The sequence below is a fragment of the Cyprinus carpio genome, chromosome B11, assembly GCF_018340385.1.
Source record: "Cyprinus carpio isolate SPL01 chromosome B11, ASM1834038v1, whole genome shotgun sequence".
Taxonomy (NCBI): Eukaryota; Metazoa; Chordata; class Actinopteri; order Cypriniformes; family Cyprinidae; genus Cyprinus; species Cyprinus carpio.
The window spans coordinates 6,841,471-6,867,797 of record NC_056607.1 but is presented as its reverse complement, the minus strand read 5'-3'; the positions used below and the strand labels follow the sequence as shown (position 1 = coordinate 6,867,797).

General features: G+C 36.9%; 1 protein-coding gene across 1 annotated transcript in view; it reads right to left on the bottom strand.

The window, feature by feature from the left end:
• The window catches only part of LOC109098790 (receptor-type tyrosine-protein phosphatase gamma-like), a 234,184-nt gene that overhangs the window by 67,294 nt on the left and 140,563 nt on the right, over window positions 1-26,327 (bottom strand). Inside the window, exon 5 of the mRNA XM_042733681.1 lies at window positions 3,506-3,601. Within this exon, the coding sequence (XP_042589615.1) occupies window positions 3,506-3,601 (96 nt within the window). The remainder of the gene's footprint in view (window positions 1-3,505; window positions 3,602-26,327) is intronic.

The following is a 26,327-nucleotide window of genomic DNA, read 5'->3' as shown; positions in this document are numbered from 1 at the left end:
CTAGAATAATTTTCTTAGACATGTTTCAGCCTCAATGTAGAGATTGGTCACTGAGGACACACAGAGTCAAAACTACAGAGAGAAAGACTGACTGACAACAAACAGAATAGGGTGTTTGTTTGTTTGTTTGCTTGTTTTAATACCATGCCAGCTTCTGTGAATATTTTTTGTGGCTATTTTCAGAAAATTTCAGGGCAAAAATACAGATAGCAGACAGATGGACAGACAAGCAGAGAGACAGACAAAACAAAGGACAGACAGACAGAAAAGAAAGATGAAAAGGACGTGTACATACATACAGATAAAATGAAAGACAATTATAGAGATAGACAGATAGGTGGACAAAAACAAATGACAGACAGTAGGAATGACAGACAAGTAGAGAGCGAACAGAACAACAGACAGAAAAGAATGACTGACAGCTTGACAGGATGACAGATAGCCAGAGACAACATTAGAAAGACACAATGACAGACAGACCAATAGAAAACCAGACAGAACAATACACACAAACAATGACAGACAGACAGAAAAACAGACAGACAGAGAAATAGGTTGACAAAGAATGACAGACGGATTCTTAAGGTGTTGTTGCTGAAAACTCAATCCTTTTTTTTTCTTTGTAGCAAGAGGAGGCTGGAATGGCACTTTGTGGAGAACAAAACACGGAATCAGCAACTGGCATATTTTTCTTATTTTAGTAGCAGGACTCGCTCCCCTCAGGACAGCTAAGGCCAGTGTGTGTGAAAAATGACGGGGCCAAAAATGTCGGGCCGAAGAAAGAGAGAGAGACAGTGTGAGGTCTCTGCAGGTCAGCAACATCAGACTGACATTTGAGGAAACTTAAAGGGATAGTTCACTCCAAAAGTGAAAATTCTGTCATCGTTTACTTACCTTCATGTCATTCCGAAATGACAAATGACAAAACTGTTTAGCTGCCAGCATTCTTCAGAAAATATTCTTTTGTGTTCCTAAGTCATTTATGTTAGGACCAACATGAGGGTGAGTAAATGATTTTTCATTTTTGTGTAAACTATTCCTTGAATGTGAGGAATAGCTGCCGTCCTACGTAGAGAATTTTACCTGAGTTTCCTATGTTGTCGTAGCAGAACGTTCACTAAAAAGAACCAGTTCAAAAGAATAATTTGTTTGTGAACCAAACATCACTCCGGACTGTTTGCCTGAGGCTCAGGATTACAGGTAATGATGTTGTTAATAATGTTCAGTTTCTTGCACAGACCAATCATTGTGCTTCATAAGACCTCAATGTATTTTCAAGAGCCACGGGTATTAATTTAGTCTTACCTGTATGTGCTTTTTTTGACTGTTAAATTACAGTAGCTACTGACTTGCACTTTATTAATCACCAAGGACCACAGTAATAGAATCTTGGGTGGCCTTAATTTTTTTGGTGAATTATCCCTTTAACAGAGCTCATATTGCATTCTACACTGCATTCATATAGGCTTGAATAGTGAAAACATTCTACAAATGAGCCTGTATGCAAGAGGTCACCCACAACCCACAAACACCTGGACTGCCTTGTAGAACAAACCCTGAGGTAAAATAAATAGCAGCAAACAGCTTTAAACTCAGTTTAAGAGCTCTGTTCCACCTCACGAGTAAAAATAGCACATGCAAATCAATAAAGTTCAAAGTACATTTTAGCAGATGGAAAATAAAAATGCCCATTTATTGTACTGAGCTCAGAGTGAGGTTTTTAATACGGCAGCTGTGAGCTGTAACAGAGAGAGAAAGAAAAAAAAAGAAACAAAAAAAAAAAGCCCTGCAATTGATTAAAACTAAATGAGAAATGCAAATAACTGCAAGCTATAAAGCAGCACAAGACAATAACTTGAAACAATAACCAACAATAAATTATATACAACCTAAAACGATTTATAGTGTCGCGGACCACCAACAAGCCTGTGGTTTCAAGTGTATTAAAGAGACAATCTTTGGGGACATGCTAGCAGCTAATAGCTGCACTTTAGTTTGTGGAATAAATGTTTGTCTTGTAAATAAGCCCATGAACATATCATGACGGATGTTACGACTGCTATCTTCTTTAATCAGGGACAGAAAGACTAAATGGTCGGGCAATAAAGAAAGTGTGAGTTCCAAATAAAAAGAGATATCGAGCGGGACACATGCTACAAAGATATGAGACAGATGCAGAATGAGACAGATGAGTGAGGGTTTAGGGGGAAATATATAAAACTCTAGTCAGGTGAGATTTAGACATCCTTTTCGAATGGAAAACCTTGTCATGTCATACACTTTGTGGATTTCTCAGATTATAAATGTGTTCTTTAAAGTTAAGCTAAAGTTTTAATGTCTGCAACAAACATCTATATATGCATGCATTTTTGCTTCTCTGTAAATTTTTAACAAATGATATCTAGATTTTTTTTTTTTAAGTTTTTGAAATAAGGGGTGCACTAATTTGTTCAAAATACAGCAAAACAGTAATATTAGGAAATATTACAGTTATTACAGAAACATTTCTTATTATCAATGATGAAAACAGTGTTACTAAATATTGTGATTTTATTTTTTTCAGGATTCTTTGATGAATAAAAACATTCAAAAGAACAGCATTTATTTGAAATACAGAGAGAAAGATAGAAAATCTTTGTAACATTATAAATACAATTACTATCATTTTAATTAATTTAATGCATCCTTGCTAAATAAAAGCATTAATTTATTTTAACGTCTGCCATTCTCCAGTTTCTCCCATTTTAGTTTCCAGTGGAACTATTCGCTATCAAACCAAAACAAGTCCATATAACTTTATAATATATAATAATACATTGTTACTTGTAACTGAAAATGTTTGTTTTTGTGCAGTGCTACTACATTGACATCAATAGGTGACAAATAGGATGATTGTGCAACAAAAAAACAAAACATTAAAGTGCATTATCTAAACATAAATAAAATAAATACTTGAAATCACCTAAAAATGTTTTACTGTGTTTGCGGGTACATTTTGTAGGCAAAACCTGACCCATTCACTCCCTCCGTCTATGTTCAATTGTTTCTTTGAAGTGTTTGATGAATCTTTTGAACTCTGGATTATTACAGCCTGACTGCAAACACACATTAACAATCTCTCAAAAATAAACAAACAAATATAAAAAACCAAACACTCACAAACACACACAAACACACACACACACACACACACACACACACACACACACACACACACACACACAGCTCCTGGTAAAAGACTGCGAGCCTTAAATTGCTGTTTTGTAATTATCACAGTGGGGTTGACAAAAGAACAGCGCAGAAAGGGAGTGAATACGTGTGTGTTTTTCCATATAGAAAACAGCGGCAGTGAGTTTTCTGTGAGTGTGAAGCTTCAGTATCGTTGAACTTAATGGGACGAGCGAAACCCTCCTTGCAAAATCAATGCTGTTTAATGCCAGCACTTAGCACTGACAAAGCTCAGCGGCTGAACATGAAGACGCTTTTGAACCCAGCGAGTTCTCACCTGAAAGAAGACAGCCATGGCCGCGATTACTCGCTTCTCCCGTATGGCTGTGTTAAGACTGTCAAAGTCGTCTGAGTTATACATGAAGATCTGCATCTGTGTGAAAGAGAGAGAGAGAGAGAGAAATGTGAGAATCCTGTTAGTCGGAGACCTTTAGCCAATCAGATTGTAATTCTTACATTATCACAGACAAAACACACATAGTCCATTATCAAATCTAATATCTCATAATCTCATATCCTCTAATCTGTCTCATCCTGTAATCTCCCGAGAGCGCTCGGCTTCCTCGTGTTTCCGTTTTCAAACGCCAGGCCCTGTCCATCCTCTTATCACTCTGATGGGATCTTTGGCAGTAGATCAGGCTAATAAATGTGCTCAAATCTCCACGGACTGCAACGCCTGTCTAAATTGGCAGCAGCCGTCTGTTATTCTCCATTGTCAATACCTTTTCCCACAAAAACGCTTCCAAAAAAAAAGACAACAAAGATGAACGGTATTCTCGTTGGCAGATAGTGATCAGTATTGTGTCAGTAAAAGGGGTAGATTTAGCAATAGAGAAACAGCGCAGAATCCTGTTGAGTTCCTGAGAGAGTTAGAGAAGGAGGAAACAATAACAGCTAAATACAAAGACTTAGACGGACCATAAAGTCTTACATTTTAGAAGAACTTCCCCTTAAACCAGAGTCGCTCCTTCATTCTGTTGTCATAGTGATGATGGTTAGGGATGAGTAATGCTGCCAGTGTATTAAAAATGCAATTCATACATAATGACTAATTAGAGCTCTTCTATGATGATAGTGTTTGTAATTTCTGATTTCAAAAGTATTGTTATAGAGTGAAATCAAACATGTGAGGGTGATACAACTGTACTGATATAACATTGAAGAAGAAGAAGAAACAAACAAATAGGTTTGATATCATAGAACGGACATGTCAAGGTCAATAATTATCTTAAAATATCAGGTAATCAGATAATTTGATGTTTGCATGGTAAGGCAAGGTTGTCATTTGGTGCGACCCAAAAATTAACAATATTTCTGAATTAATTAATTCATAAAAAAACTTTTATATATATTATAAATATATTTCAGATTTCAAGAATATTGATAAAGATATGTACACAAGTATTTAAGGTGTATAAGGTGTATGATACAACACATTTTTAAAAAATTATTCTTAAAACTGGTGTAATAATAATAATAAAAATAATAACAACAACAATACTAATAATATTACTACTAATAATATTTATTTATTTATATTTTTATTGTTAAGAAAACAAATGAAACCAATATGAGAGTACATTTATAAAAGCTTGCCTCACGTGTTTTAAACTTAAAAAATTTCAAATTTTTATGGCATTGAGCACATGTCAGAATGGAGTCATGTGGTTAGGGGAGGGGTTACATCAGATGAAAAGAAACTTGTTTTAGAGACAGGGAGAGTATTTACATTATGATGAAGTATTCTTTGGAATAACATACACATTATTTTTTCACAATAACATCAGAAAACACGGAGGCATTACAAACATCGACAATGAATTTTACATCACCACAGAAGATCAGTAGCATTATACAGTATATAGCCCTCAATCCAAAGCTCTTAAAATCAAGAAAGAAAGCCTTGTTGCCTACCACATCAGCTTGTTTCTCCTCACTTCTCTTAGCATTGTCAATATTATGCCTGCTGCATTTTCTCGCCTCTGTAATCCTCACACGAGGCCCACTTTGATCTAATTCAGTCTCAAACACCTCCATAGTTTCAGATCACAAATCGCACGCCGCATGCCAGAGAATTCATGAGCCTACGGGCCTGAGCTTAACGCCTCCATCCGCGCCGTTGTGTCTTACAGCCAGTGATTAATGACATAAATATCTGGACAACTTCTGAGAACATGCTCTCAAATGAAAGTAAGCACCAGAGAGAGAGAGAGAGAGAGAGAGATTAACATAACAGGGTCGTGAGTATCTTAACCTCTCACTATTGGAAGCTGTCTGCAGTCTGTTTGTATTCAAGCGGGAGGAGAGGAGACAGACTGTGACACGTCCTCCATACAAGACAGAGAACGATTAACATTACCCTGAGAATCACACGAAAGACCCGCCAGTCTTTACACGGAGATAAGCAAGTGTAAAAACCAATGATGTTGATATAGTCTTTGTTTTATTGATTGTTGAGAGCAGCTGGAATACTGACATAATATATAAAGTAAAGTACATTTTTACTAGGAATTAGTAAAAATGTACTTTACTGACTGAATTTTGAAGTGTATTTGATGGTTCATACCCGCAGGCATCTGAAAGCAGCTGTGTATATGAGTACTGAAAACAGTTAGTAATTGGTTTTACTGACACACACACACACACACACACACACACACACACACACACACACACACACACACACACACACACACACCTATTATATATAAATGTAAGAATATATATAGAATGTGAGGACATATATCTGTAGCAGTAGGTTCTTTGTTCTGAACATCCATGGAGTTTGCACTAGGAGGGTGATAGACTATGCTTAACACTAAACCACCAGAGGCTTCATTACAGAAATGTCAATAATTTATTCTGATTCATGAAAGAATAAAAATTACAGCAGTAGGGAGAGAATGAACCTTGTGTCAGGTCACCTTTATTGCGTAACATAAACACAAACAGTTGTGCACACTCGCACGCATGCAAATACATGCAAACGCACAAAGAAACTAAAGGGCACCGTTCAATCAAAATGCAATGGAGCAGAATTTACAATAATGGAGCATTATGCTTAAGCAATGTAAAATAGATGAATAAATACAATAAAAACTAAATATGATGATTAACCCACTAGAGGCTTTATGCAGTTAAACAGTTCTACACAATCATTAGTAGTGCTTACTATGGGTATTCATTATTTTCATACTTGGATTCAGGGATTTTAACAAACCTGTAGGTATTACAAATACAACTGCAGATTTGATTTTTGGCTGACAGACACATAAAGTGGGAAATCTTTCACATTTGCACAAACCTAAGTCACCCTGCATAGACAGAAACGGAACTACCACGTTCTTGGCCCAGAAAGTTAGTAAGGATATCGATAAAATAGTCCATGTGACATCAGTGGTTCAACCATCATTTTATGAAGCTATGAGAATAGTTTTTGTGTGCAAAGAAAAAATAATTAAATAATGACTTAATTCAACAGTTTCTTCTCTTTCATGTTAGTCTTCGACATGTGTTCACAAGAGTACCACGATGCATGAATTATTGATGGCTCATTTTGCACTACACAGACTGTTGTCCAATCAAATGCTCTAGAATGTGAAAGCCCTGCCCCATAATACCATCTCTGTACATGACTGACTTCTTGTTAGTTGGTAGTACATTGTTAGTTGTACTGTCTATGTATGTCTAACTATGTATAACCAACTAACGAGCAGAAATCATGGTTCATAGCTGTGAAAAAAAAAAAAAAAAATTTGGATTTGTCCCACCCCAACTTCCCTGTTTCACCAGGAAATGTGTAAATACAAGAGGAAAAAAGAGCTTGTAAGCAAACAACTCGCAAAGAGCAATAATATCGACATTTCTGTGTAAACATAAACACACATAGGCTTTTACTTCTGACAGGCCAGAGAAGCCAAAGCAAATATGTAAAGGGCATAAGCAGCACTCTGACAGCTCTGTGTGTGTGTGTAAGAGAGAGGAGCGAGTGTCTACTCTGAGATCATTAACACACAGGTCACTCACAGGTATCTGTGTCTTGTATGTACTTGGGTAAGTGTGTGTCTGTGTGTGTTTGAGCGGATCTTTGCAGAGTTTCATTAGCACACAGGTCAGACGCGGCTTGTGAAATCCTCCGCTCTGGTTACACATATCACTTACATACACTTGCTGTTAGCCAAATATACACAAGACAGATGGAGCTAAAGAGTATGAATATGCTAACAGAGAGCAAGATATTATTGTTTTTAGATGTTGTAAAACAATAGGCTGTGTTTTGAGAGGAGTCAAGAAAATTGGGCAGCAGAGAGGAATTCTAAGCATGTCTAAATTTATTAAGTAGACACTCCAAGGCTCAGCAGATTGATAGCACACGTCCTTCATCAAAATGACTATTCAGTGTAGTGATGGAAAGCCTTTTTCATTTCTGCTCCCCTGAAGTATTTATTTTAATGAACTGAAAAAAAAAACACATAACATCACATGTTGTTGTTTATGTTTCTTGTAAATATATGGTATTTTTCATGAATATACTTTTTTTCCTCCCTCAAACTAATTGTCAGTGAAAAGATGTTCTCTAAAGAAAGTACTAAAGAAAATTTTGCAACTCTGCTAAATGAAGTATTTATATTTATTTTTGACATTAAAACATTAAATAAACAAAAAAAATAAACACCCCCCCCCTCCCAAAAAAAAGAAAATAAATAAATGTAAAAAAAAAAAAATGAAAAAAAAAAAGACAGAATGAATAACAGGGTTGAAAATGTGGCCTAAATTACTTTGTCTCTCAGAAGGAACTAGCTACCAGGGACCAAATGTCAGTGTGTAGTTATTCATAATAAACTTATAATAAAACTAGAAGTAGTTGTTTTATAGTTTATAATAACATTCATAACAGGGTTGAATATTTCAGCATGAGAATACTGTACCTGACAAACAAATACAAATATAACACTACAATTTATGTAATATTCTTACTTCTGTCTATAGATATGGTCCAAATGACGCGATTTCTTAAGCGTCGAAATTTTAAGCAATGTTACATTTCTTGCAGAAACAGGGTTATATGCAAAATGTGTGTCACAGATGAATATTATGTTTGTGGTAATTCAATTTACTTAATATCAATTAAATTAATATTTTATGGATACAACAGAAAAGGCCTAATAATATTTGCAAATTGGTCTGTTAGCTGTGTGAACCAGTTAAACCAGATCAACCAAATAATGTGTTTTCATCTCCACAGTCAACTTAAGAGTGTTTGATCATCTGCAGTTAATCAATAAAGCAGCATTTTCAAATATTAGAACAGCAGCAGATGTTTTTTCTCAAGGTGTAGGATTTTGAACATATGCAAACAGTGTCGCTTTGCTGATTATGCACTCTTTAACAGATGTTTCTGCAACTGATGCTCCTCCTGTGTGGTAGAATCTCTCTAACATGGAAGAATCTTCGAAGCTACCACTAAAAATAGCTACAACTGAAAAAAGGCACAATATTATGCACACGAGTGGAGGTAGCCTAGGGTCGCTAAGGCCTTGGGCTGCTAATACAAAGGATACAAGGTTCAATCCAAGGTAAGAGGTGGAATTGGGCAGTTACTGTGATCACAATCCAGCTTTATAACATTTGTGCCCTTTAGCAAGACGCTTAACCACAGGCTGCTCCATAGGGACCGTCCCTGAAATTAGTCACTGTAAGGATGATCAGCTGGCGCTAATGGCGACTTTCACAGAATTCTCACTGAGATGCTGTTTCTGAGACGGCTTTGAAGAACATTATGATTGGTAATTCACAGACTAAAATCTAAATTAGTTCTGCTGCTCCACAGAGAGACGGGCCTTGATCTACAATCAGCTTTCTTCCTCTACCTTGTCATCTTGTTTGCATTGTTCTACGGAGCAGACCTGCCCATACTGTAGATCAGTGCTTCAATCCTGAGACACATAACATGTGCTGAAGTCATGGGTAGGGAAACTCACTCAACATTCTGGAGAAATTGCTGAGCCATTATTTGAATTATTACTTTTTTTTTTTTTTTTGTTGCTTTGAGACTTACCAGCCACTAAAATTCCAGTAACAACAAAAGGGGCTTTCACCACATAGTTAACTTACTTATAGGAACTAGACAGCATGTTGGTTTCAAAGAACCAATTTCAACCTCGGGCTGTTTTCCTGGTTACATTTGCACCGGCTAACAGCAACATCTTTATGAGCGACAAAACATCAGCAACTTGTTAATGGAGGACGCCCTGATTGGAGCTGCTTTTGTAGTGTGTCTTGGGTTTTGTGATGAGGAAGATGGAATGTTACGATATAACAACTTATATCAACTTGACAACATATGACAACTTGCTGTGTTGCGTATCATTGAGAATGAGAAAAGAACACAACACTGTTCAATGCGGTTATCACTGTTTTCCATGTTCGTGGAGTAAATATTTTTTACATTACTTTTTCCAAATGATGGGTAACCGGTGTTTCGTATGCATTTGGCCAATCAGCGTACACTTACATTGCTGGTAGTTTCTACAGAACTGTTTTAGACCCTTTTCTAAAATTTAGTTCCCCCAAACAGAGTTCTTAGAATTAAAACCATTCCTTGTTCCTGCAGTGCAAACACGCCAAAAAGTGGGTACTACCACCAATAGGTCTAGGAACTATGAAAAGTTTCCTCTGGTGCAAAAGCCCCTAAAGCTAACTATGGTTGGTCACATTTGTGAGACGTTTTCCTGATAGAGTGGACAGTTTTTGACTAGAAAAAAGGACTCATTGATAGTTAAAGGTATAGTTCTCCCAAAAATGAAAATTTTATGTGTATCTGCTTACCCCCAGGGCATCCAAGATGTAGGCAACTTTATGCACGTGTCACCCACTGGATTTTGGACATTTTGGTGCATAAGAGGTTAAAGATTATATAAATATTGTTCAGTTTCTTGCACAGACTGATCATTTTGTGTCTTTTGGGTGAACTATCCCTTCAAATGTATGAGATACATAGGACTATAAACAAGAAAACACGGTGAATCAAACCTCTGAGAAGTTGTCCTTGCAACAACTCTGAGGGGGTTTCCACAGCATCAACATTCACAAAGCCAACAGAGCCCGAGGTAAACAAATGGATTCATCTAGGATCTTCTCCTGAGGAGAGACTGCAATTCTCCTCACACCAAATGGAGGACGAAGGGAAAAAACAGGCATCATCACCTCAGGGGAGGCTAAACTTGGTTTCTTACGTTCTTTTGTTTCTGAAAAACATGCAAGGTAACCCTGCCGAGTTGACGACGGACAACACCAAAACAAGCCTGTCTGCCGTCAGAGAGGCTTTGAATGCAGAAGCCCTGCTGTTCTTCAATGCTGGAATCGCTTTAAATCTCCCAAAATGACTACAACTACCCCTTTCTCTGAACCACATGAGGTCTTTACATCCTTTCTGCTCACATTCCCATCAGGGTCAAGGTCAGTGTCTAGGACTACGCTTCCCTTCGGCTGTTGGCTCCCCATTGCTACAAGACCATCAATGGCTCAGAACTTCAAAGCGTGGGAGGAAGTGTCCTTTGACCTCCTAATTATAAACCAATCAGGAGCATCTCGTTTTGGCTCACAGGGATACAGATGTCTGGGATTGGCAGGGTTTCTCTGTCTTTGTCTTCCTGTGCAAACATATTGACCTGCCTCTCAATTCAAACAGGAGCCAATTAGGCATCGCTGCTGAATTAATTTAGCTTTTGTTTTATAAAAGACTCAATCTGTGTCCCCGGTGTTTGTTTGCAGCTCAGTCATCCATCAAGGTCAACAGGGTTTTGAATTAGAAATAATGAAAGAATACCAGAAATAATATATAACCCAGAGAATAACCTGTCATTAAGAGCTCTAAACCTTGCCTGATGTGGACACTGTGTTTGCACAAAGGCGACTGGCTCAAGTTTTCAAAATCAAAGAGCAAATGAAGTATTGACAAACTGGCACTTCCTCTTTAGGATGGGGCCGCATTACAATGCAGGTGGCAGAGTGCGTCTACATGCAACACGTTCTGGATGAGTGCACAAGCTCTAGTCTATTTGTCTCACGGACCCTTGTGCTATTCACATCAACTCCCACGCTGTTTCGGATGTTAATTATGTCAAGATCGGGACAGTTTTAAACACAAAGACCAACTAAAAGGTGTAACCTCAGAAGAAGATAACGCTCACCAGCAATCAAATGCTTGAGCTAACGTTCCTCAGATGGAGTCAAGGTCATAAACGACTTGCTAAATTTTGTTTTGTTACATTTGTGGAGAAATAAGAGATGGTCTTGCACAAGGTCAACCAGAAGTTTGACCCCAGAAGACAATAACGCTCACCTGAATAACTGGGGCAGCCAATCAGACGCTTGGGCCATTTTGCCACAGTATACAACGGAATTAAGGTCACAAATAGTTCTCTAAAGTTTGTTTTGTTAGATGTTCGGAGAAACGAGAACACACCTATCTTTATCTTTCTCATCACATATTTAACAGCAGAAAGCATGACATTAAGAATGCAACAAGAACTCAAGTCTAATGCATGTGTAATTAATCATATCAGCTGGTAGGTGACAAGTTAATGGATCATCTTAATAAATATTCCATATGCTGTTGTGGTGGCATGGTTACACACACACACACACACACACACACACACACACACACACACACACACACACACACACACACACACACACACACACACACACACACCCTAGCTGATCCATTCCTCTTAGTGCTGAATTTGAGTGACGGGACACATATTGATTTCGGCACTTTATCCCTTTAAAACAACGGCCGTCACCATGAGAAAGCAAAGGAGATAAATGAGTACTGCGGTCCGCAGGGAGCTGAGCCTAAAGATTTCCCATCAGTCCTTGCTCTCGCTGACCGAATGTCCGCTCCACAGCTCCAACATCATTCCTCCTTTACTTTATATCTGTTTGCTCTTATTGGACACTTTCACAAAGAAAAAAAAGTGCCTGAAACTCTTAAAAGTGAACTCTGAAAAAAAACCCCATATATTTTTACACATATAATTAGAAAAATGTGTTTATTTAACCATAAGAAAATGTTTATCAAAATTAATTTTCTAATGAATAATTAGGCAATTCTGTTACCACATAGATAGATAAGCAACTATGTTACCAGAAGTTTAAATAGAGTTTTGAACATAATTTGCATGATTTAATTGTTTAAAAACAGTAACCCTTTAACCATTTAAGAATATATTCTTATAATAAATAGGGTAACAGGGTTGAATGAACAAACATTGGCAAAAACTGAAGAAAAAAAATATAATTTGCCATACTGCATATTACTACTAAAAGGGTAATTTCTTTTAAGAAATTAGTTACATGCTTTGTGAAAAGAGGAAATCATGCAGTAACAGGGTTGAATGCAACGTGGTAGGGTAACACATGCTAAAAAATGTATATTTTAAGTAATTAAAAAGCTTAATTTTTTCAACATAAAAAAATGAGTTTGACTGTAAAGTACTGGACTGTTTTTAGTGACTGCAACTCAACTGAATACAATTAATTTGTATTTAACTTGTAATTAAGACCAATTATTTCCCACCTCCAGGTATATTAATAGAAAAGAAGGTCAAACTGCAGCTAAATATCAGCTTGCTCAGTCTGCTTAGTTCTCAACACCACTAAAAAATGCTTGTTCTCCATCATTGTATCCTTATGGATGAGACATGCAGATGACTACATACAGTAGTTCAAAGATTAATCAACCTTCATTGAACTTAATATAATCAATGAACTCTTGAACAATTCTGAGTTAGACTGTAAGATCTGTTTCAAAAACGTGCAACTAAAAAAAAGTGAGCACTGAATGTTTAACATTCTACTATTTGTCAAAATAAATGAATTCTAACAGTTCTATCATTCCTAAATTAAACAAAGAAAAAAGTTCCCTTTTAAATCTCCATATGCAAGCATGTGAATATGGCAAGGGTGGACGCTGGCAGCACACAAATGGTTTTGTTTTAATAAGGTCAACAGATCTGAGGTGTGACAAATAAATTCACAATTTCTCTTTAAATACACTGCTAACAATATGCAAGGATTTCAAACAAGCTATTTTTTCATGCTAGGTTATTTTTATGTTAGTGTACGTTATGTTAGATGTGGTCTTCTTGAGCACATCCTCGGCTGAGCAATCCAGATGAATTGGACCTCCAACAATTTCCACACGGTGTTTTTTGTCTGATCCCCAATTCCTGTTTCAATTTTAATATCCTTTAAGGTGTGTAAAGCCACACACTCTCTGAACCAAAACTATAAAGGAAAACGAAAAAAAAAAACACTCTCTTTTCTGAATCAGAAACAATCTTGGCACCCGCAGCGTGCAGACATTCTGAAACGTTCTTGTGGAGTTTATTGTCAAGTTCAGGATGGGAGAGGGCAGGGTGCAAGCAGACAGCCTCTAATACCTGTAATATAAATGGTAATAGTGCCAAGCATCTTCTGAATCCCAAAGAGCCAACCTGGGAGTTTTACCCCAGACGAGGCCTGTTATTCCTCCCTGGGCTTTGTCTCTAAAGAATGCACTGTGCACACCACACTTTGCCAAATTGAATTTATCCCATATTGACATCTCTCCAGGTCCCACGGTTGGAAATGCGCGCACACACACACACACACACACACACACACACACACACACACACACAAACACACACACACACACACACACACACACACACACACACACACACACACACACACACACACACACACACACACACACACACACACACACATCACGCTGACATTCACAAGGACAGACATGAGGAAAAACCTATTGCTCTATAAAGCAGGACCCAATGTGTAGTATGTGTGCAGTGAGGACAAACTAAACGACAGAAGTGTGTATTTATGTTTGTGTTAAACAGCACTAGGCTAATTAACACGACCAGAACAAATAATATGTGACAAACATCACACAAAAAACACAGGGCATCAAAGCTGTTTAACAGGGTGGGACATTGGACTCGATATGGCGATATATATATATATATATATATATATATATATATATATATATATATATATATATATATAAAGAAAACAGCCAAAATTTTGTCTACAATAAACTGTGAACAATATTAGTAATTTATAGTATTAGTTAATTCATATTAATTTATAATATATAGTTAATTCTTATTAATTTATAATCCCATAAATTTGAGAAAACAATATTTGTTTGACCATTTTTTTTTTCTCACAGTGATGTGGGTAACAGGGTTGAATGGTTGTGCTTGATGGGTTCAGTCAACACAATATTTAAAAACAAAACAAAAAACCAAACCAAACAAAACATCAGCAGCAAGTGACAACATTACAAATTTAGCCTAACATAATCTATCATTTAGAGATTTTATTAACACCAAACGTTACTTTTAGTATTATTTATAATAATATATAAATAATATTTTGTAGTACTGATAAACCTTTGTTTGATCATTTCCTCATGATAATCTGGGTAACAGTTGAATAGTTGCGCTTAACAAGTTAATACAACAATATTTGTAATTCAGGTAAAGAAACCTAAATGAGATGATCTGACAAATGCTTTTTCCATGATGTGATGTGTTCAAGTGATTTTCCTTTTAAATATATATATATTTTATTTATTTATTTTTTTCTGGCTAAAGTAAAAATGTAAACATTGGGCCATTTCATCTTGCTCTTTTTGACTCACCAACAAAGATAGTGAGCCATGTTATCACACAAATAACAAAATGAAGAGCAAATGATGCACATTAAGTCTATAATCAATGCTTTATCTATGTATCTTATCCTTCTGCTGCAAAGAATGATGGGAAATGTAGTTTTGCCATGCAGTCCTGTAACCTCAAAAATGGCTGAATGAGCAGTAATTCCTGGTTCACTCTTCTTCATGAAAAGCACAAGTCTCTAATACTCTAATTAACCAAAACATCTTAAAGAGCACCTTACAGGGTTCAGAGAACAATCTAGAGTATAGATTATACTGTACGAGGTCATAGCATTGTGACTGCCTGTGAAATGCTTTGACCTTCTAATGAACCGTTCCTCAATTGTCGCATGTAAACCATGCATCAAGACCACACGGTGTCGCAGAGAGAGAGAAATGGATAGAAATGATTTTCTTCTCATCCTCCTTCCCAGAAAATGAAAGAGCAACAGAGACGCCCTGAGATCTGTAAAAGTGTCATGTGCCTTTTATTTCCCATTTCACGGGTATTACACCTCTTCATAAAATACGGGAAACAGTGTTTTTGAGCAAAGAAAGGCAGGAGGGGACAGGATCTACGGCAAGATTATCAAAAATGGTATCTAGCAAAGCAAAGAACTGGGACAACATCTATTTGCCCTCCAGGTTTCACATGGCTTTTAAAGAATGGATGTGTTTTTCAGTGTCAGAGGAGGCAGAGGGGAAAATATAACATTATGTCAGGAATTGGATGTGCCCCTTTTCTTGGAAGGCCAATAAAAATACAAAGATTGAAAAAATGGTACGGCATGAATCCGTTATCTAAAAAGATTTTATAGGATGATGTTCAGCGACAGAGACGGAAAGCACCTACCATAATGCATTACAGTGGAAAATAACAAATTTATGGCATGAATCCAGATTTGTGGAGTTGGAACACTGGAAAAATGTGATATAAACTCACTTAATGTCACAAAATATATATGGTATGTATTGAGGTTTCAGTGCTAATTTGTTTTTAAGTCATTACTTTGGGCCTTGTAGGAACGAACGACATCGGGAATTTATGACATGTCATTATAGTGCATTAACATTGTTGAAGTGGAAAATCGTTTTCTACTTGAATAATGCTTACAGTGTTTAAGCTCCATGGTTTTTTCCCCTCTGTGTTTGTGTGCTGTGAAATGGATTCCTCTTTTCATTCCATATTTAACTGTGTACTGCTTTCTGTATTTGTGTGTGTGTGTGTGTGTGTGTGTGTGTTATTGCACCCTGGCTAAACAAGGAAGAGCCTTCCAGGCTCATAATCGAAAGTAAATCCTTTACACTTGTGTGTTTGCATAGATGTGTGTATACTGTTATTTATATGATTTATATCCAATACACACTCTAATAGTTTACAGTATGTGTATTCCTAAATATGCATATTCTTTGATTTGGTCTCTGACGTCAAAAAATGGCCCTGAACCTAGTACTTATTAAGAGCCTGTTTAAAGACACAATTAACCAAATTGTAAATATAAATAAATTCATACAATTTTTAATAACCATTTAATTACCACTAATGAGAACAAAATTCTTGCACCTCTTTAACTATAAATTGTCATACAAACATAATCAAGTGAGTAAATAACAATAATACAGCAATCAGTCTGATATATGAAGAAAATGATTCACCAGACTGATTCAAACCAGTTTTTCTGTGAGTCTTTTTGTACTGTGCTGTAAATCTTTTATCTATTTGGTGTTCCCAGTCCAAATTGACCAGCTTTTTTAAAAAAAAAAAAGCTTGTAAACTGTTCATTATGCTACGTTTTCAGCACATCTTGGACTTTTTGTCAACTTGTCTTCTTTTAGCACAGGTTTTGTATCTCTTTGATTGGTCCTAGCACTGACTGAACTGAACTTACAAACCAGTTTTGAGTGAAAAAGTGCATTATTTGGGGCTCATTTTGTAAATGTTCATTTAAAAACTCCACTCTGGGTCAAAATGACCGGCACACAACAAGAGGGTTAAAAGACGCCTATGAGTTATCTGTTCATGCATTGGAAGACACTGAACATCCTGTATGTGTGTTTCTTTTTTCATCCAGCCATCAAAAACTATATGTTTTACATAGTTTTTTTGGTACTCTTTCATGAAACTCAGTTGCTCAGCTCACACTTTTGAGAAAATTCCACCTAGCAGCTGACCATTTAGTGTTCGATCCCATCAAATAATCTTCAAAACCAGTGAACTCAAGCAATAATGTTTCGAAAGCATGGTTATTGGACTTTACTCCAGCAAATACAAGAACAAGCCATCAGCCCAGCAGAAGGCATGTTACACAAATGTAGCGACCTCGTGATTCGCCCAAGAGGCTGAAGCGAGCGCATGACGTCGTGTTGTAAAATATTTACGAATTAATATAAAATCCGAGATGACACGTCGCCTGTGGGGATGCGTTGTTCCATTACATTTGTGTTCCCCTAGTGCACCAGCTGGTATTTAGACATTAGGAGGTGTCAGCACCATAACGATGATTTTTCACGGCACAACCCCGCCACAGATGCTGCTTTCAAAAGGTTAGCAGGCCACCGTTACAAGAATATGTGTTATCTCAGCTAAAATGCCTTGTTGTAATTTAGTTTGTTAGACTTTTTACTTTTCGGACTATTCAATAAACCTGAAGTTCCTGTGTCTGCATATTCTGTGTCGGAGCTGATAACGCTTTAGACATTTAGCAGAGGGTTTTTGGTTATTGCAGGCCTGCAAACCCCACAAAGAGAAGGGAAAAAAAGGACGACGGCTGCTTTGTCAGGTCAATTTTCAATAAAAAAAAAGGAAATGAAAAGAAACGCTGACAGTGAAAGCACTGTAACAGTAGACATGCCTGTATTTGAGGAAACCTATGCTCATTTCACATCGCTTGTGTGGCTCGTTCCCAGTCGCGTTCTCTCTTTTCGGCTATCTTTGCATCAGGTAATATTTTGGAATGCGCTTTTTATTGCACCGACTGCGAGGGCTGATGGGAAATAAAATTCGATTCATCAATGCCACGTCTTATCTCTGATACCCACAGCGGTGTGTGTTGGCGTCTTTGCCCCCCATCACATGTGTTAATTTACTTTGTGGTTCTCTTATCGGCGCAGGTGGACAAAGGCCTCGGTGAGAGCCTCTCTCTCGCTCTCGTAGCAGCCGTTCTGTGCGTTTATCATCGAGCCGGCCGGACAGAGGCTTCGGCCATGATTAAATGGAATGCTGACCACCTAAGCACCGCATCCCACAATCCAGCGGCTTACCTGACCTCCCTCCCCTCTGCAGTTTTAAATTCAGGCTGCGTCGACGATAAGAGAAACACAGACAACAACCCCAAATTTCATCACCGCGCTCGATGCCTCTGGCTACAACACAGACTCTATCACTCCAGGAAACCTTTGGAAATAACATTCGCATACCAAGTTATTTTCTGCTGCGTTTTGGGAGAAAATCTACGGAATGGATTTAATAAAGTGTTGAAAACATTTGGCTTTTTTCATATGGCTTTCTTTGTTTCCCTAGAGCACAAAAACAAGATGTTTTGAAGAATGTTCAAAGTGCTCTTTTCCATAAAATGAAACTGAATACTGACCAGGGACTGGCAGGCTACATAAAAATGACATCATAAAAGTAAAAAAAAAACAAAAACAAAAAAAAAAACCAACATAAAAGCTATATTTTATATAAGCCTTATATAAGGATTATTCATGGAATCCTGTCATCTCAAATCCCATTCATGTTTGCATTTATTAATAAGACATCATGCCAGGTTCTACATCCAAACAAAATTGCCAAACATTGTTGGTTGTAAAAGTGTTTTGTAACTAATAGCAACCACTGTATTTGAATATGAACCAAGGTCATTATAGATAACTAAACTAAAACCAAATAAAAGGTACACTAAATGACAAAAACACACAACAAACTTGATTAAACTGAATTGAACGAAAACAGAAACTTCCAAAATAAAATATTATATTTAAAATATGAAAAAATTGCATTTCAATGATACTACAGAAGCACTGGTTTTCAAATCATTTTCAAATTATGCAAATAAGATATGATAGCTGAGGCAGAAAAAAAACAAAACAAAAACATTTTGGACGGTTTCTTACAAATGTACGACTTTAGAAGACTTGAAATGCATTGTGTAGTTGCATGAACCACTGTTATGTAGGTTTTTCTTCTTTTTATGAGCCTTGACAGCCCCTGGTCACCATTCACTTCCATTGGATGTGCAGCTTGAACATTCTGGCAAACATCTCCTTTTCTGTTTAACAAAAATCATACGCTTGATACAACACAAAAGATTAAATAATTTATAGAAATGTCTTCTTGATTAAACTATATCTTTAAGCAGAGCTGAGAGTATTAAATTCTTATCGGTCGGCGAATTAAATAATCCAAAAAATTCAACAAATTCAATGAGTAGGGAATGTGTCCAGCTTTGTGAATGACGGGCAATCCAGTTCTATCAAAATACATCTAGATCAATGTGACCGTTTACACGCCACCGTATCACCCTCCAAACTCTGGGAGCCAGTTTGAATATTATTCTGCCATTATTTATTTGGGTGATTTAAATGTTATAATAGCATTTGTTCTGAACAGTGACGGCGACCTCTGTGTGACTGTCATCTTGGATTTCGACACGCTGAAAAAGACATGGGTTAAAGATTAATAGACGAAATGCGTGAGGAGTCGATTTTTGTGGCGCCTAACTTATTCATGAGGAAATAACGGGCCTTTATCCACGCTAAAGCGTGAGTGAGTGTGTGTGATCTCAGACAGCAATATAAGTGTTATCAGGATAAATGCTGCATGGAGGCTGATGCCCGCCTGATTGAAGATCCTACGCCTCTCTGAATGTGACTAGCATACTAAACGGAGATTTACAGTTAAAACAGCCGGCCTAAACGCAGCAGGGCTGCACTTAATCATGCCATTCAGCGGTCTTATTAGAGAACAATTACTAAATGGCAGGCCTTGTAAATCATAAATCATTCATCAAGATGACTCTGAGAAAATGAGTGTGGCATTTTGCAGTGAAACTCCAATGGCCTGCCTCATGTGTATTCATGGGAGTGTAGGTAGACGTTGTGCAAAGCTGTTGCTGACTTCATCTGTCACGAAAAACCAAGACCTGAGCCACCATAACAGGAAAGACTCTTGGGAAATACTGTATATTAGCATGGATTTTTAGAAAATTCAATGTCTGGATTTTGGTTTTGCAGATGGAATTATGACTGTGAAGTCAGAATATAGTTGCAAGCAGCAATTATTAGGGTTAGTGTAACTGTTTGGTCTGCATTACTTAATATGGGCCACATCTGAATATCTCATGGTCAGATATTTGCCAAACAATTTTTTTTTTAAATACTTTGGACAGCTCGGCCTATTTGACACCAAAAAGACCCCTTCTACAAATATAAAAATATCCTATCAAGGGTGCCCTCTTCCTACAATTCAAAGTCAGCTATATATTTTTATGTATAAAAACCCACTTATACAATGTGAGAATATTAAAAATATATAAAAAATATTAAGACATTTGACAGGTTGTCAATCCATAATACACACACACACACACACACACACACACACACACACACACACACATTTATATATATATATATATATATATGTGTGTGTGTGTGTGTGTGTGTGTATTACGTCTTGACGACCCGTCAGATGTCTTAATATGTTTTAATGCCTCTTACACTCAACAAGGGTGGATTTATTTGATCAAAAATACAGTAAAAAAACAAGAGTGTACAATATCATTTAAACTGAAATGAGCCACTTTCTACTTTAAAATAGATTCTAAAATGCAGTTTATTCCTGTGATGTACAGTTGAATTTTCAGCACCATTAAATCAGTCTTCAGTGTTACATGATCCTTCAGAAATCACTCTAATGTGCTGATTCTGATTATTATTATTATCAATGTTGAAAACAGTTGTGCTAATCATATATATATAAATAAATACACTTTCTTCACAAAAACAAATGTGGATTAGATATATATATATATATACATATATATATATATATATATATATATATATATATATATATATATATATATATATATATATATATATTAATACTAAATAATACCAATTAATCTTATGATTTCTGAAGAGTCTTTTGAAAACAGAATATTATATAAATTTAGGGGCAGTATGAAACATGATAAACATTATCATTTGACAACCCATACATTTTGTAAAATAATTCTCTAAAAGACAGAAACCAGAAGACAAGAAATAGAAATCACATTTGGGGAATCGGAAGCAAAAGAGATTTGGATTCTAGTCCTTTTGGTTCTTGAGAAATAAGCACAAATGTAAATCCTTATAATAGCACTACCTCCAGGCAGACGAATGTTATTGTGACGTTCAAACATACGTCTGCACATGATCTCACATCCTGTCTCAAGTTAAAGCTCCGGCTATGCATCAAATACACGTCATCAGGGGTGTAGAAGGTGGGGGCAGATTATGAACCTCATCAGCTTGGCTCATGGATATTAATCAGGTGATGTAACGTTCACGCAGTAGTCACAACTGATTTTCACGGAGGTTCGGTAAGTGGGCACCAGCCCTAGTAGAATTACCGCTTACGGCTTGAGCCTTCGTTCAGTTGACTGCTGATGCAACTGGCTGGCAGATGTTTCTGCTTGGTCTAAAATCTTAAAGCAGACGGATGTCATTTCGATTACCTAAGTGGTGGGTGAGATTTGGGATCATTCCACCAAGTTTGCCATCTCTGACTTTATGATTTCTGACACCCAGACACTTTCAGGGAAGAAAAATCATAGTAATAAGAAAATCGGAACAAAAACCTTTCAGTACTGGACCCCTGAAAATGTGTTTCTGCTTGATCTGCTGGTGCTGGGGTTTATTAGTATGAATATTTGCAACTCCACTAGGAGGCGCTAGACTGTAACTCCCCAAAGACAAGCACAAGCCTGCGTTCCTTTGCTCTGTTGCCTTCGGTGTCTGTAGAAGTGTCATTTGACAGACATCTGTCACACCTCATCTCTTACACACCCTGTCAACTCTCTCTCCCTCACTTCCTTTTTCTCTCTCTCTGACCTCCTCAGGCTGTTTAGCATGTGTGAGTGAGCAAAGCGCTTCAGGAGGAATAGAAAGACATGAAGGGTGAATTTCTGTCTTTATCACAGTCTACTGCAGTGCTTCCCAACCTTGCTCCTGTAGGTCCTACGAAAGTACACATTTCAGCATATTAGTGAGCAACTGAGAATCAGGCGCGTTTGATTAGGAGTCAACCAACTAGTTACTGTATGTGCAAAACAACATATTCTCACTAGTCAACAAACGTTGCATTGATTTTGCGGCAGTGGTTTAAAAGAGACAGATTCTTGCTATGGTGACAGTATGCTTAACGTACAGTTCACCCAAAAATGAAAATTCCATCCTTGATTACTCACCTCATGTCGTTCCAAACCCGTAAGACCTTTGTTCATCTTCAGAACACAAATTAAAATATATTCAATGAAATCCGAGAGCTCTCTGACCTTGCATAGACAGCAACATAACTACCACACTCCCAGAAAGATAGTAAGAACATCATTAAAATAGTCCATGTGACATCAGTGGTCCAACCGTAATTTTATAAAGCTACGAGAATACGTTTTGTGAGCAAAGAAAACAAAAATAATGACTTTAATCAACAATTTCGTTATCTTCCGTGTCAGTCTTTGACGCACGTTTACAAGAGTACCACAATGCATGCGAGTGATGCTGCTGACACAGGATTTCATTAAAAATATCTTAATTTGTGTTCCGAAGATGAATGAAGGTCTTACAGATTTGGAACGACATGAGGGTGAGTAATCAATGACCAAATTTTCACTTTTGGGTGAACTATACCTTTAATGCACAGCAAACCCTTTTCTGAAATCTTCTCTACTTCATTCTCTAGCTACCTTTACAAAAACAACAATAACAACGCAACAATCTAAATAAACCTTGTTATTTGATTAGTCTATTTGTGAATGTCTAGTTGACCACTGTCAAAAGCCATCCCTAACATTAACATAAAAAGACCACTCAGAAACGTTTTCAAGAAATCCATCCATAATGAATAAAACTTGATGATAACAGATCCATTACTGTACACTTCTATTATAAATATATAATGACTACAGGAAGTAGAGAACCCTTGTAAATGTATAAATGCATTTTAAATGTGTTTGTATATGTATATAATCTCCATTTATAGGTACCATCGAAAGACTTAAAACTATGTTTAACTGCAATGATGCACACACACACACACACACACACACACACACACACACACACACACACACACACACACACACACACACACACACACACACACAATTTTGATAACTGATTTTGCAATTTTTTTGTTTACTATTGTGAGGCTGCTTTGACCTCCTCCAAGTTAAAGAAAAGTCTTAAAAATAAATATTTCCCAAAAAATGTAGTGTACTTTTATCCAGGGAATCCGAGTCAAGGCCAATGTGTTCCTTTCCTAAATCCCTCAAGTTTGTTTTTTAGCTGTACTAAACACTCCGGAGGAGGGCCTGTTGTTGACACCATGAAGCCCCTGGATTACCATACATCTGGAGGGTCCGCTTGACGGACGAGTGAAGGATGGAGAGCGCTCTCCCCAGTGATAATGACAGTGATCTGGCAGCTCTCAGACTGAAGTCAAGGGCCACTGGGTGCTCCGTCAATAGAAGCAGTGCTGTCGGTCAGGCTCTGAACAGCCCTCCAAAGGGGGCAGCATTTAATTACCTCAGGTCTCCAGTCGACTCTCCAGCTAAAACAGAAGTAATTGCCACACTTCAAAAACAAAAACATGAAAACTTCTTTGGTTAACAGGGCTGGGGCGACTCAGTAATGCAAAATGCTTTGTGGAGGAGTAATCTGTATGCAAAGCGGGAGCACTTGGCAGTGTGCGGTTCCCTGAAAGTCTCAGTTTGATGATCTAAGCAGAGCTGTACTATTTCTCTGTTAAGATAAGAGACAAACAAAAATGAATCAACAGATAAACAAGTCCCGAATTGGTCTGGCTCACACCGACTGATCCAAACAATCAATAACAAACAAAAGCAGCTTTTAGGATCTTCTGTGAGTTCTATTTTGTCTTGAAAACCAATGACTTTCATCCAGGTGTACACATACCATGGGAGGTATTTATTACAGTACCTAATAAATATTAGGAAATATTTATTAGCTTTAAATGGATTTAAACAGCAAATCGTGATTAAACTCCTGTTTTTAAAGAACTTCTAAGGAAATAAAAATGTGTGTAGTGTAAAAAGTGTACACAATAGTTTGATTAGAGAGTCACTGAAAACAACAACACAACTCATTAACACAACAACAAAACTACAAATGTATAAACCACACATAAATCGTCAAACTCATACATATTTGATTAACTATTTCAACTAATTCCATCAAAAACAACAAAAAATAAAAACAGACAAACATTTCTCGGTGTGAACTTTATTCACCTGTTGTGTAAAAAATAACATTGTTTAATTATGGACTGTAGTTTTATAAAATTATGTAGATGACACTGTCAGTGGCTACACAATATTGATATTATTTCTTTTTTAAGTGACTTAAAGCTGCCTCAAAGAGAAACCGACTCACGAAACAAACAGCATCAACCCTCCATCCCTAGCCTTTCAATAATTCTTCAGTGTTTCTAATTAGTGTAATTAATTCAGTTTAATGAGCCCTCTTTTCTCAGTCTACACCCTCTAAATCATGTCGTAACCACTTTATAAGGAAACTGAATGAGCACTTATGCTTAATGTAGGTTTTTGTAAATGGCTTTAATCCACAGGTGACGCTGTTGTCTATGAGAGCTGCGTGAAGGATCGGGGTCTAAGAGCCTTCATGACGAGAGCACAGGCCAAAACACATGATGTCATGCCAGGAAAACCACAAGCCCCACTGCTGATAGTCTTAATTAGCTTTCTGACTCAATTAGTTTCTTTAATCAGCGTGTTGGTTGTAAGCTAGTGTTTTGGCTGGTGAAGACTAATTCATAATAAGCCACACTTCAGCTCTGACCTTTTTTCCGTCTTGTTATTCAGTTTTGTTCTTAACCTTACCTCTAGCATTTTTCTTCTTGTCATCGGTTTCTGCTACTTCTGTGATGTTCCAAACTCTTCTTTCTCAAGTCAGTCTCTTTGTCTTTTTCTTTGCACAGCTAGGATTGCGTAAGTGAAAAGAGCAGCCTCATCTACATTCTCTGAGCTTCAGGCTCAACTCACATCGACTACAAGACACTAAATGTGACAGACCAAACAAGTCAAACGCACTACAGACAGACATCAGAGAAACCTATGCTTTTGCCTCTGAAGCTACTTGATTAACTGATCACTTGCTTTCTTGAAGGAAACACGATATATGTTTGCAAATGCAGATTTATTAAATGGATAGTATGTGTTTGATTCACTAAAAAGGAATGGCTCATAAGAGTCAGTTGTTCAGGAATTGGTAGGATTAGACGGGCTGTGCTGTATGCTTTTGATTCACTAAAATGAACTGGTTCATCAACAGATTTGGAGTCATACATTTGGGTATTATTTGGATTGCACTGCTTGTGTTGTATAGATGTGATTCAGTAATAAGAATCGGCTCATACAGGTCATTCTAAATTAGTTAGGCTACATTATTTTTTTGCTGTATTGTTTTGATTAAGTAAAAGTTAAAACTGGCTCATAAGAGTCATTTGTTCTGGCATTAGTTGGACTACAGTGGTCATACCGTATGGATTTGATTCAATAAAAAGAATTGGCACCTAATGGTCATTCAATCAGGGATGAATTGGACAACATAGTTATGCTATTTAATTTTGAGTCACAAAAAATAATGGCTCATAAATGTCATTTGTAAAGGAACTGGTAAGATTACACTGGTCATGCATTTTTATAAAAAAAAAAAGAACTAAATCATAAAAGCCATTTCTTGTGGTTGGACTACATTTGTCGTGCTGCTCAGTTTTGATTCACTAGAAAGAATCATAAGCTTAAAAAAAAAAGTAAAAGTAAACTTTTTCATTTTGAGCTGGTTCTGAATAAAATTATTTCTAAATGTGCTAAAATCACTGTAGCACATTGGCCTATCACAGCTGCAGCAAATCTCTTTCCATTAAAGTAAAAGACTATGATTTGCTTTATATTTAACACAAGATTTAGAATGTCTACTAAATTCCTTATTAGAATTTTAGATGTCTTTTTCAAACAAGCAACATCTATACACTGTAGCTGGAAGAAAGCAGTAGGAAAACTTCAGTGCCAAAGAGATTTGTTCTGCGATGACATCATCACACCAAGCCACATCA